This window comes from Myzus persicae, unplaced genomic scaffold (genome assembly GCF_001856785.1).
Source record: "Myzus persicae strain clone G006 unplaced genomic scaffold, MPER_G0061.0, whole genome shotgun sequence".
NCBI lineage: Eukaryota > Metazoa > Arthropoda > Insecta > Hemiptera > Aphididae > Myzus > Myzus persicae.
In genome coordinates, this window is record NW_019103025.1 from 988,534 (window position 1) to 1,001,470 (window position 12,937).

Below are 12,937 nucleotides of genomic sequence, written 5' to 3' on the forward strand. Positions count from 1 at the left end.
AATTTTTAAATTTTTAAAATTCTACTTAGCTCTAGTTTAGTCAATTTTGGGTTTAGGACACAAGTTGATGCATCAAAATGGCTTGAAAAAAATCGATGAACCCGAATATGATATTAAAATTACGGGTTGCCATTTAAAAAAATGTAAGTTTTATTGCGCATGCGCAAGATACATGAGTTAAAAACATTGTAAGTCATAGAAATTTACGATCCATTAGTCTAGTTTAATGTCCCGCAAACATAATTGAAAAATATTTACATGGTAATGAGTGGTAAAGTGGCCCCTGATTTTTGGGACACACGGTATATGTTCTAGTATTTTGATTAAATCAATTTACATTTAACACTGAAAACATCAGATTATTATGAATTGTGATAGGTACCATAAAACTGGGCAAATAGAAAGAGATGATTAGACATTGATTATTCACTTAAAAATGAACAGATTCTCATACAACGATTTTCTAATTTTGCTGTTATTCAAAAAATAACTACTATAGGTACTTGAGATTTCTACTAGATCAAATGTGTATTTTATCATTTTCTTTACATGATACAATTTTCAATTTTTTTAGATTTTTTTTCTATAAATTTCGATAAAATGTTATTTTCTGGTCAAAAAGCTTGGAAATTGAATACAAAATTACTCGTAAGTTATTATTATACCAATCGAGAAATTTTAAAGATCCGTAGTTTCAATTTTTTTTAAAAAGTATTTTAAGTTCAAATTTGTACGTGAATCATCATAATCTTGACACTTGGCAAAGTTAATGTACTTAATAAATTATAAAACATTCAATTTTTACAGATGAGGATTGAAAATTTTGAACAAGAATCCTCATATATAATTTTTATAGGTATATAAATTTAGATTCGCGTTCATCGTTTTGGCCGAATCCAATGGCAGTCAGGCATTAATGGACTTACAAAAAATGGTTCGACCACTCAACATTGTACGTAGATGTTAAATAAAATATATGTATTTTGAACGTCATACTAAGGAATTATATTCAGACAATGTAATATATGAATAAAATATAATACTATAAAATAATAATAATACAACAAATATATTGCAACAAAAAATGTATATTTAATCACATATTCACATAACAAAAAGAGTGGGTACCTAATGGATGTCGCTTTGCTGTACATTGGGCGACAGAAGGTCGCTGTAATAGATGGTATTAATTATTAAATCTGAATTCAGTATAGTAATATCAATATATATCATTGTATACGAAAAACAATACTGAGCGGAGACGGTATGTCAGTCATTGTTATTACTTATTATACGGTAGCCGGTAAGTTGAATTAATATTATTCTTAAATTATTAATGAAGCTAAAAAAATTTTTTTAATTCAGGTTAAACGTATTTAATTTCCGGTTAAATTAGCATTTGCAATGACTATAAAAAAAGCACAGGGACAAACAATTAACGTTCCTGGAATTAACCTGAGCGTTCAATGTATTTCATTGAAAAAAACAAAAATCACTATTGTCACAATATAGGTATCTGGAGCATCGTATTAATTTTATAAGCGTTTCGATCCAACCAACAAAATTTTAATGACATTTATAGAAAAAAAACTAAAAAGAATAGAAAATTGTAAATGTCCAGCAACGGCTCAAAACAAGTCAACATATTTTTAAAATTATATCAAGTACAGGAAATGATAAAACAACATTTTATGTAAATTCCAAGTATCTACGGTTATTTGTTTTTTAGTTTTAACAAAACAAGAAAATCGTTCCGTTATAATTCAAGAAATAGAGTGAATATCGAATGTTGTACAAATCTGAACTAACAAGGTATGTTGTAAAATATTTAAATCTTAGGCATAAAAATAAAAATTATTATGAAATTCTAACTCAAAATAATTTGAAAATATTTATGATTTTTACGAATTTTGTCAAAATTCTCACTCTTGACGCCCATAAAAAAATATAGTGGATTTATACCAAACTTTTTTTTTAATTTCACTTACAACTTACGAGGAACTTTATACTCCTTTTTCTAGGTTTTTAACACAGCAAATATTTTTCATGGTCATTATTTTTAAAAAATTTTATACAAATCGAAATTTCATTAACTTTTAAAATATAAATGAGTCAACACTATACTCTGTTCAATATAAGATGATAACCAGGCGGCCGAAATTGTGCGCATGCCGCATGGACGTGACTTTGTTCCGTGGCAGCGCCCGACATGCCAATGTAGTGGAGACGGTGTCTGACCGTCGAGGAACAAAAACATGTCGCTGCCTGGTCATCATCTTATTTTGAACAGAATATAGTTAAAAATGTTTAAATATTTTTAAAATTATATGATGTAACCGTAGGAAATGCTATGATAAACATTTAGTGAATATTTCATGTACCAACTAAATTTTTTTTTTGAGTTACAGAAAATACCAAAATCAATTTTGCGTTAAGTTCCACTTTTTTCTTAATTTTTTTTTTTGTTTTTCCAGGAGCTTTTGAAAACTACTAGGAATTTTAAATGTTAACCTCCCGAATGTACCAACTAGTCACTTACTCACCAGAAAAGATATAATATACTGAAGTTGAAAATCGAAGCACTATTCCGACCACTTATTGTGTACACACACATACGATACACATAAAAAAAAAAAATTGAAACACACATCAAAGTAAAATCAATACATTCATCACTACGCTCAAAATCTAAAATTGAGACAAAATTGTAGGCAAATAATAATTTTTTGATATGTACCGTGTAGACTGTAGTCTGCAAACTCCAGATACTTACACGAAAAAGGTTTCACAATTATTAGTTTACTATAGAATAATTATTCAGAGGTCTCCCTTAAATAGCTGGTCAAAGTTAAAAAAAAAGAATAACAATTCCAAATTCAATTTTAAAACTTAAAAATATATTATATGTAGACATACACTTATTTAGTTACATGGAAATTAAATTTAAAAAAAAAAAAAATACTTGAAAAAGTATAATCCAAAATCCTTAAATTTACTGTTACTCAACATTCTAATGAGAGTAACAACATAATATGTACAAAAACCTACTATATTTATGAAAAAAATGTTTTTATAATGGGTTTAGAAGAACTTTTTGTGCGCTTTGTTTAACTTGAAGAACTATATTCCAAATAAGAACGACCACTTTCATGCATGCAGACATGAAAAAAGAAAACACTTCATCACAAAAATGACATTATTGTAGCTCTTCTTCAGTATATTATGTCTTTGTATGCTTTTTTAAATCTGAATATTTCATGAGCTCAAATTTTATCACAGATATGACATGTATATTATCATTTTTTTCCAGAATGTATCTTTGAATGGGATTTAAAAGTATCAGCACGAGAAAACCCTTCATCACACTTATCACATTTATATCGCTTTTCTCTAGTATGTATTCTAGTATGGTTTAACAAATTTGATGATGTAGAAAACCCTTTATCACAGATTTGACATTTAAATGGCCGTTCTCCAGTATGTGTCCTGGTATGATTTTTTAAATTTGTTAACATAGAAAACCATTTATCACATTTATCACATTTAAATGGCTTTTCTCTAGTATGTGTTAGAGTATGATGTTTTAAATTTGATGCTGCAGCAAACTCTTTATCACAGATACCACATTTAAATGGTCGTTCTCCGGTATGTATTCTCATATGGCGTTTCAAATGACCTGATTGAGCAAACCTTTTATCACAGACATGACATTTAAATGGCCGTTCTCCTGTGTGTACTCTTCTATGGTTTATTAAATATGACGATGTAGAATAATTTTTATTACAGACATGACATTTATACGACCGTTCTCCAGTATGTGTTGTGGTATGACATTTTAAATTTGATTTTGTAGAAAACAGTTTATTGCAGGTAGCACATTTATATGGTTTTTTTCCTGTATGTGTTATTTGATGAACTGTTAAAACTTCCACATGAGAAAACCCTTTATCACAGATTTCACATTTATAGGGCTTTACACCTGTATGTATTTTTATATGCCTTCTTAAAACTGATGCTGTAAAATACTCCTTATTACAAATTTGACATTTAAAAGGCTTCTCTCCGGTATGTGTTCTAATATGCCCTTTTAAACTTTCTTTTCGATAAAATGATTGATCACAGTTACCACAACAATATCGCTTTTCTCCTGAGTGTAATATTGCATGCCTTTTTAAATATGACGATACAGGAAATTTTTTATCACAGATATGACATTTATATGGCAATTCACCAGTATGTTTACTCATATGGACTGTTAAACTTCTTTTATGAAAAAACACTTCATCACAAATATCACAAATATATGACTTTTTTCTGGTATGTGTTTTCATATGGATTTCTAAATATTGTGCTTGACAAAATCTTTTTTCACAGGTACGACATTTATGGTGACATTTTCCAGTATAAAGAAGTAACGGGGGTTTTAAATGTGATTTACTGTAAGATGATTCATCACAGATATCACAAAAGAATGTTAAAGGATTTTCTAAGTTAGATCTCTCGTCTGAATTCATACGAGTTATGAATTCTGAAGTGTGGCTTTCGATTGCAACTATTCCTTCAAATTTATAACCTTCAATAATATCTATTTCTTTTTTTATTTCTGTATCCATTGATTTTACTTCTTCAGTTCTACAAAATAAATTGTATTTAAAATTAACATAATATAGATTACAATATAATATAAGAGAATTGTTTTATTTTGTTCATAAAACCAATTTATATACTATTTTGGATTAAACACACTTGTAGACCAAATATATTTTCTAGCACATAATTAATTGTTAAATAACAAATTAACTTAAATTAAATATTTACTGCTATTATGCATTCAAATATTCAATAGGTAGGTAGTTTGATAATTATGTGAATGTACTTTATACATTGAATTGAATCATGTGTTTAAACAATGAGTTAAATTAGTTATGTGCATAGCATTTAAAATTGTGTTTGTATTAATATGGCAGATTACATTTGAGTAAATAATGATCTGATCGCAGTTATATAACTATAGCTGGCTTCCGTTTTATTATTGTCACCGAGAAAGTGGCTATCATTCTTCTCTAAGGAGTGAATGTTTATATTTTATAATACTAATAACTAATAAGGAACAATTTTATAGTATTAAATTTTATGTAGGTACATGCACATTGTACAGTTGTTTATTATGTATGTTTAAATTCAGTTTTTCGTGTTTTACTATTTCATTATAAATTTAACTTAAACTTTAAAAACAATTATAATATAATAATTTAATAATTTTGCACAACTTTTTAAGCTCATAGCTGTATCTTCAACATTTAGCATTTTTATTTTTGTTTTTCAGCTAATTATTGAAGATTTCACGAGACACGCCATCAACATTTTCTTATGACATTATAACCATATTCTTCAATTAACCTTTTATCTTTTGTGTGTTTTAAAAGTTCTTTTAAATTATTAATTCCTTTTTTGTAATGTTATAGGCTTTGTTTTGTTTTGTTTTTTTGTTTTTGGAGTGATGATTGAAAAAAAAATATTTAAAAGAAATAGTTAACTTCTAACTTCTAAATTCAATTTTGTATTCAATCTGTAGTTACTAATAAGTTAATATATTTTAGTTATGCTAACACAATTTTTACAAAATTTCATCACCAGTACAGTTGATTAGAAATGGACGTTAGTGCCCTGTTCTCTTAAACAATTCACTAACCAAAAATTTATCTGAGTAATTTATAACTTCTGTACTCAATTTCATGAGAGAAGGTTTAAGTTATTTCATAGGTCAATGTGCATTTCCCACCACTTGAGCATGTCAGTTATGATCTCCAAATCTTTGGCAGGCAGTCGGCAATGACTTGCATGATGTGGATTATCACAGAGTAGTAAGGAGTGGGAGAAATTTGGCCTCTGTGCTATTTTTGGCGTCAGTTGGATGCATAAAAGGTGTTCCTTCTCTCATGAAACAATGTACTGTATTAGTAGTATTTTATCATTGGTTGGCTCTTATTTCTATTATTTTTCATGTCAAATTAATTGTTAAATATATTTGTTCATATGCTAGGTCAGTTAATAGAATCATAAAATTTCATATTATACTACGGTGTAAATACAATTTTTGTTCTTACTCTCTTTGTAATAATTCATCATCAACAATATGTTCTGTAAAATCAATATATTCCTGTTTAATAGCTTTATTAAATGCTTGATCATCACATCTAATCAGCGGAATCGTCAACATTCTAGAACTGAAACTAAATGACACAGAAATTATAAAAATACCTAGCTTTATAAAATAAAATTCTTTTAAAATGTAGGTTAAAATTACATATTTTTGAAATGTTTCCTTGTTTCTTTAACTATAGTTACTTACTTGGAATTTATTGTAGAATCACTAGTATACGTTCTTAATGGCTCCATACTAAACTATGTTCTGTTTAGTGTTTTTTGGTTACTGTGAACATGAACCATAAAAATTATTAAAGACAAATACAGTTTTTTGGTGGGGATACCTGGAGATTGCAGGCCGTTTACTCTGCTCATCAACCCAAGCTTTTAACTCATAACTGGACTTTGTATCAAATGTGGATTAAAATAAAAATTTTGTGATAATAAATTCTTACTATTTAGTGGCAACGGCAAATGATATACCAATGAAAAATAAAGAACTTCTTTATAAAGTAATAAAGATTAGGTATTATAATTGTTGTTTTAAGAAAGTTATAATAAGTAGCGCACATGATCTAAAGAATTGCAGAAAAAAAATTCCAAGACTACAATATTACTCACAAATACATGCAAATTATTGAACAAATATTTTTTTAAACGCCAATTGGTGTAATTACTAACTACCATCATTATTAAGAATATATAACTACAAACATATACTTTATACTAATGATATTGTGTTTTATAATATTTGCGATATTATGTATAATTCTGTAAAATTAAGTAACTGAAATAGGTAAATTTGTTTTACATTAGTTTATGTTATTTTGATAAAATTACTACTTATTATACTATTACTATTACTAATACTTATTATATACGATATATGAATTAAAAACTTAAAATGTTACCTATTGTAGTGTACAATGCAGTACAGTAGTATGTACCTTTGATAACTGATTTTTTTTTTACTTTGAGTTCCTACATTCATTAACTGTTGTTCAATACTTAATTATTTTTATTTTTATTTTATGTTTTGAATATTTCATCTTCAAAAAGTAAAACTTGTAACAGCGCTCCCTAGTAGCATTTTATTGACATTAAAGTCAAAATATTATGAGAAACGTAGGTAATACTTTACATTTTCAATCTTTAGCTATAAAAATCAAACATTTTCTAAATTTGAAGTAGGTATATATTACTACACTACAAGTATATTTTTGTAATTAAATATTAATAATGTTGGTAATTACACTAATTGTTAGAGTTTAAAAAAATATTTGTTCAATAATTTGCATGTGTTCGTGAGCAATATTGTAGTCTGGGGATTTTTATTCTGATTACCAATCTAAGGTACATACGTATTTAACAGTGATTACTAGTTAGGTGCCACAGAGTATAACCAGCAATTGGATAAAATAGATTACACCTAACTCATATCTAAATAAATTGTATTTTATACATACTTGGCCACATAGAATACATTGAGTTAGGTATTCAATTTGTACCATAGATATCTTTGATTTGTATTTTGTACTCACATACTTTATAGTTTATACCGTTGAAAAGAGATACACCCACAAATTATATGAAACTCTTAAAAATAAAAATTTAGGCGCAAGAATCAACAACAAATAAACGAAAAATCGGTTAAAAATTAAAAAGCGTAAAACAGATGAAGATTAAGTTAAATATTCACAGAGACAAAAATTGGACTACAAACAGTACAAACTACAAGGGTTGAATACTGGAATGGTTAAAAATTTCGGATGTTTGTGAAGCTAGCTCAGGTGCACAATGCTACAAATATGAAAAATACAACATTCTTATCAAAAATAACAAATATGCGTAATCATATTTTGTAACAGTTGATACTGCGTTTTTCTATCCAATCACGATTATAAAGAACTTTAAGTTCTTATAACTTATAAGTTCTTTATAATCGTGTATCCAATCCACGGCTATAGGTAATAATATATTATCCAGGTTATATTATCCAATCCTGTTTGGAATCACCCCGAGGGTAAAATACCTAAATCCGGTGTATGACAGCTAAATATTACTCTATTGATGACAGTCGTCCGAAAAATGATAAGAGTGGTTGTTCTCTGGTATAACAGGGGTTACACTGTGACCAACTTGAGGTGGTGTTGCACAGCAAGTCGAGGGATATTTTCGATTTGTGGAGCGGAGCGACGGCGCCGAGGAGCGTAGCGACGAGTGCCGCTAACAAGGCATCACTGTAAATTATATCTTATTCCCCCAATAAGATCACTGCTGGACCTGGTACATTATGTTATAAGTCGTGATATCAACTTCCTTATCATTTTTCGGACAACTGCACCCAACTCACGATTAAAAATAGAAAATGTTATAGGTTACAGGTAGGTAAATAATATTTTTTTTATTTTATTTATTTTTTTAGTATTTTTTGAATCACTAATCAAGTGTTTATGAAGAGTCTTGTATTAAATTGTAAGTCTGTTGTTACAATCAAAAATTGTATCCAGAGTTGACTGGCCGGACCGGGATTGCGGACGGGGCGCCGGCTTAATTATGGTAATTGGGGGCCCCTGACTTTGTACCTACAGCAGGGTCTCGATAATCCGAACAGAGGCTAATCCGAAAGACGCGGTAATCCGAAGGGGCTTGAGAATTATCTTTTCTAATCTAATTCGTACACATGTATTTATAAATAATATTTTCCAGTAATACAATTTTTCGATTATGTTTATTATGATTATTAATATTTTTATATATTCGTTGTCTTTTGAAATTATGAGTTTTTACATGATTAATACAGATAAAAATAAAATTTCATAATTTAAATTACAATAAAACTGATGTGTTTTTTCAAGCCATAGGTACACCCAGAAAAAAATCGTTCAATGTTTTAATGAAAAGGAAACATTATTTTTAAGTACAACAGTTTACCTAGAATCAATACTGAATTATATTGAATTAATCAATTTTTCTTTAAAATAAATACATATTCAATACATTCATATCCATAATTTAAAGATGACTAAATCAAATTTACGAAACATAAATGTTTGAAATAATGAAGTCCGTAGTTTCGTTTCATGCACACAACATAATTAAATGTAAAAAAAATATAATTAATTTAAAGAATAATGTGACAGATTTGAATACCTCTAACGCTCTATGTTTTAATGATAATAAAACATTATTTCTAATAAATGTTTTATTCCAGATTAATACTAAATTGATTTAAAATAATGATTTTTTCCTTAAACCAAAAACCAAATACATCTTTAATTTAATTAAATGGGTATTTATTTTTAAGCACTAGATTTATCTTAAAGTTAATACAATTACGTCTTATGTATAATTATATTATGCCATTTATCTGCATTAAATAACACACCGAAAGTTTATTTTTAGCATTTATGGCTGGAATTTTCTAGAACTGTTATAAACTAACAATTATTTCGATAACGGCGACCGCAAGACGGCGGAAATGGACGCGTCTGACGTTTTTTAGAGTTTTAGACGTCAATACATTTTTATCGAATCTGTATATTACGCGACTGTTCATATTTTTTTGATTTTTCCCGTACCTAGTTTTCTAGTGTAAGTTCTCGTGCGATTTTTGACTTTTGTTGTTAACTAGTTATTACCTAGTTACCTATTTATGTTAAACTATAAAAGTGTTAACTCGTTAACTATTTAACTACAGTCGGTCTCAGTGGTCTCACTTTAATACATAAATTTACGATAAATTTATTATATTTATTACGTTTTTCGTATCATATTGTTTCAAAATGGATGATATTATTTTGAATGCTCCTGTGATCATCGAAGGTATTGAATTTCCTGATCAATCTGACATACTCAATTTATTGATTGAATAAAAAGGAGATTGTTTCTTCAACGCATTTATTGGTAAGTACCCACATTTTTTTATTTGCATATTTACACAATTACACGGTTTGTACTTGTAAATACATTGAGAAGGAGATTTTCAATATGATACATAACCATTATTTGTAAATTGTAGGTACTAACTACTTAGTACTTAGTGTGCGTTACCTATATGGCTATATTAGGTATATGTTTATTTGTATGTATATATAAATAATAAATATATAATTCTTAATTCCTAACACTATTTAATCTATATTTTAGAATATGGAATAACATGTGAAAGCCTTAAATACACAAACGAAAAACACTTAAATGAAATTTGTCCAAAAAATTTGTTTGGACAAAGAATTATATTTGAGAATCAATTAAAAAAGTGGCAGTCTAACTTTGTTAGTGTAAGTTAATCAAAATATAAGTGTTTAACTGGTATATTGGGTATCTTAAATGGGTAACATATTTTTTTGCAGAAACAGTCTACTACTAATATAAATAATGCATCAAATTATTCTTCAGATTCTGAGATATCTGAATACTCTACTTCAAGCTCCAGTCACAGTAGTCCAATTTCTTTTAAAAATCAAGTAATAAATTCTTAATACTTTTTAAATTAATACCCATTTACAATAGGTAGGTATGTGTTAATTAATAGGTAATAGGTAACTTAAAATATATTTAAGAGGACAATACACCTGCAGGTGTAGACTGTAGACCCGTCTTAAAAACGTGTAACATGGAAAATTGTAAGTTCTAAATAATCCATTTTACACTGTTATGATAATTATTGGAGTGAATTGAGTGACCTATTAACAAATTTAGAAGTGAAAATATTATCTAGTAAATCTTTAGATTTTTTTTGTACTTTAATTTTAAATCAAGTTGTGAATATTTTTAAATTTTATATTGTTTGTAGCGCCCTCTTAATATTTTTTATTTATAAAAGTTCTTTGTAACAACAATAGGTATTGGTTTTTTTCTTTTATTTAAGATATGTGTACAAGAAATATTAGATTCATCTGGAAAAGGAAGTATGATATTGTCATTTTACAAAAAAAATTTAAGGCTTAATGAAGAACTAAGAAAAATGTTGTCTGAAATAATTATTGAATACATGGTCCAGAAAAAAGTTTGTGCATCTCCTAAAATCATTGAGCATATTTCTGATGGTATAGTTAATTTATTCCAATCTGAAGTTAAGGTTTGTTGTTACAATTTTAAGATTTTCTATTGAAATTATTGTAATTTTTAACAAATTTTATTGCCCTGTAGAAAACATATTTCATTAATGTACCTGGTAAAAAACCAAAAGGAATATTGTACCAAAAGTATCATAATACATTAACGAAATTACGACGACATAAATTATGGTCTCCTCTTAAAAAAGAAAAAAAAAATTCTGGTGTTACTATGTTAGAGGAAACATCCACATTACATACAAAAACTATAAGTTAATAAGTTTATACTTAGTCATAAATAGCCAATAGGTAAATAAAACAATTTAAGTAATAGGTAGTAAAAGATTATTTTTGTATGTATAGTAAATGAAGATTTAATTGAATTAAAGAAATGGCTTCAGTTTAATGTTGAACCTATGAGTGAAGTAACTTTAAAATGGCAAAAAACTTGTGAAATTCGTAGAGATTATTTATTGTCTCGAAATATTAACATAGTTGATATTCTTGATGAATGGCCTATTTTGAAACAATCATTTGCCTACAGTTTGGTAATATATTATTTTATTGAATTTTTGAACTGTTTTCTAAGTATAGGTAGTTATAAATGTACCTATATTTAATGGTTGGCTTTGTTTTTAAATGTATGTTACAAGTCTACCGTTTTGTGGCTTACACTTAAAGTTTTTATTTATTTTAACATTATTTCTTTGATTGATTTTATTTCAGATTGATATTGATTTTGATCATATTTATCCTTCAAAAGGAAACTCACTGTTTGTGAACTGGGATCAATTTATTTTTAAGATTATTCCATTAATGATCACAAATATAAAAGATGGAAACAGCAAATTATTGCTCAAGCGTTTAATAGAAATTAAAGATACAGATATTGGTACAATATTTAAACTCTTTTTAATTAATTCAATTAATTAGTTATTTTTATTTTTGCCTTTGCAGAAACCAGAAATCACCTAGTTTTGGATTTAATGAATGCTGTATTGGTTCCAACTTCCAAATCATTTGAAATAGATCCTGTTACCAACAAACGACGCATAGTTAAAACGTCTATTTCCGATGCCAAAACGTCATTTTAATTACAAGTGGTTTCAGTGAACGACTTACATGTTCAAATTCAATCACGAATTGACAACGCTTACAAAAAAAAAGAAAAACTACAACCATTCATTTGCATTGTTGGAGCTGATTTAGATGGTACAAAAGACTTTTATGTATATTATTTCAACACCTATTATAAATTTTCTAACATAGTCCGTGCATTAGACACATGTTTTAAAATTTTCCAAATGTTCAATTTACAGTATCCCATTCAATCTATTTTAGTTTGGACTTTTGTACAAAAATTTCTCTATGATATTCATAATGAGTGTGATGTTAAAAATTCTTCTCTAACATCATTAATTTCTGATTTAACTATTTAAATTTTCATAATAAAATGTAGTAATTATTATATATTAATATTATTATTTTTTTTTTTTATTAAATTATTAATTTTTTTTTTTTTCAAACTAATATTTTGTAACATATTTATGCATAATAATTTGTCAAAATAAATTAAACGATGGATTTAATATGCTTTATATGTAAAGATGTATTTGCTGAACTCGATCAATTTATGGTACATTTGAAGTATGTTCATTCATTAACATCATCAAGTTTTTATCGCTGTGGTATATCGCATTGTTCACAAACTTTTTCAACTTATCGTACAT

General features: G+C 27.3%; 2 protein-coding genes and 1 long non-coding RNA gene across 4 annotated transcripts; 2 read left to right on the top strand and 1 right to left on the bottom strand.

Moving 5' to 3' along the window:
- The first annotated feature begins 1,293 nt into the window (after window positions 1-1,293).
- On the top strand, window positions 1,294-3,373 carry LOC111033628. The gene is made up of 3 exons (XR_002604446.1): window positions 1,294-1,664; window positions 1,730-1,812; window positions 3,311-3,373. It is a non-coding gene; the product is annotated as an uncharacterized LOC111033628 (long non-coding RNA).
- On the bottom strand, window positions 2,876-8,360 carry LOC111033627 (zinc finger protein 664-like). Of its 2 annotated transcripts, none has more exons than XM_022314439.1 (4): window positions 7,689-8,360; window positions 6,353-6,433; window positions 6,108-6,233; window positions 2,876-4,632 (listed from the first exon to the last, which is right to left on the bottom strand). In XM_022314439.1, exons 2-4 carry the CDS (start codon window positions 6,397-6,399, stop codon window positions 3,297-3,299), a joined length of 1,509 nt encoding a protein of 502 aa, XP_022170131.1. In that variant the 5' UTR covers window positions 6,400-6,433; window positions 7,689-8,360; the 3' UTR covers window positions 2,876-3,296. The 2 variants fall into 2 exon arrangements, with proteins under 2 accessions (XP_022170131.1, XP_022170130.1); XM_022314438.1 differs by having other exon boundaries at window positions 7,614-8,360.
- A 1,935-nt stretch (window positions 8,361-10,295) lies between these two features.
- LOC111033603 lies at window positions 10,296-12,635 on the top strand. Its single transcript, XM_022314408.1, has 7 exons — window positions 10,296-10,430; window positions 10,503-10,616; window positions 11,021-11,230; window positions 11,302-11,479; window positions 11,571-11,755; window positions 11,934-12,099; window positions 12,165-12,635. Exons 3-7 carry the CDS (start codon window positions 11,063-11,065, stop codon window positions 12,299-12,301), a joined length of 834 nt encoding a protein of 277 aa, XP_022170100.1. The 5' UTR covers window positions 10,296-10,430; window positions 10,503-10,616; window positions 11,021-11,062; the 3' UTR covers window positions 12,302-12,635.
- The last annotated feature ends 302 nt before the right edge of the window (window positions 12,636-12,937 follow it).

What these genes read in the sequence shown, in the direction of transcription:
- LOC111033603 (XM_022314408.1), top strand. Translation starts at nt 11,063, where the DNA reads ATGATATTGTCATTTTACAAAAAAAATTTAAGGCTTAATGAAGAACTA. An exon ending in TATTCCAATCTGAAGTTAAG is followed by an intron (nt 11,231 to 11,301) that starts GTTTGTTGTTAC and finishes ATTGCCCTGTAG; the next exon opens with AAAACATATTTCATTAATGT. An exon ending in ATTACATACAAAAACTATAA is followed by an intron (nt 11,480 to 11,570) that starts GTTAATAAGTTT and finishes TTGTATGTATAG; the next exon opens with TAAATGAAGATTTAATTGAA.
- LOC111033627 (XM_022314439.1), bottom strand. Translation starts at nt 6,399, where the DNA reads ATGGAGCCATTAAGAACGTATACTAGTGATTCTACAATAAATTCCAA. An exon ending in GATTCTACAATAAATTCCAA is followed by an intron (nt 6,234 to 6,352) that starts GTAAGTAACTAT and finishes TGTGTCATTTAG; the next exon opens with TTTCAGTTCTAGAATGTTGA. An exon ending in GATGAATTATTACAAAGAGA is followed by an intron (nt 4,633 to 6,107) that starts GTAAGAACAAAA and finishes TTTATTTTGTAG; the next exon opens with AACTGAAGAAGTAAAATCAA.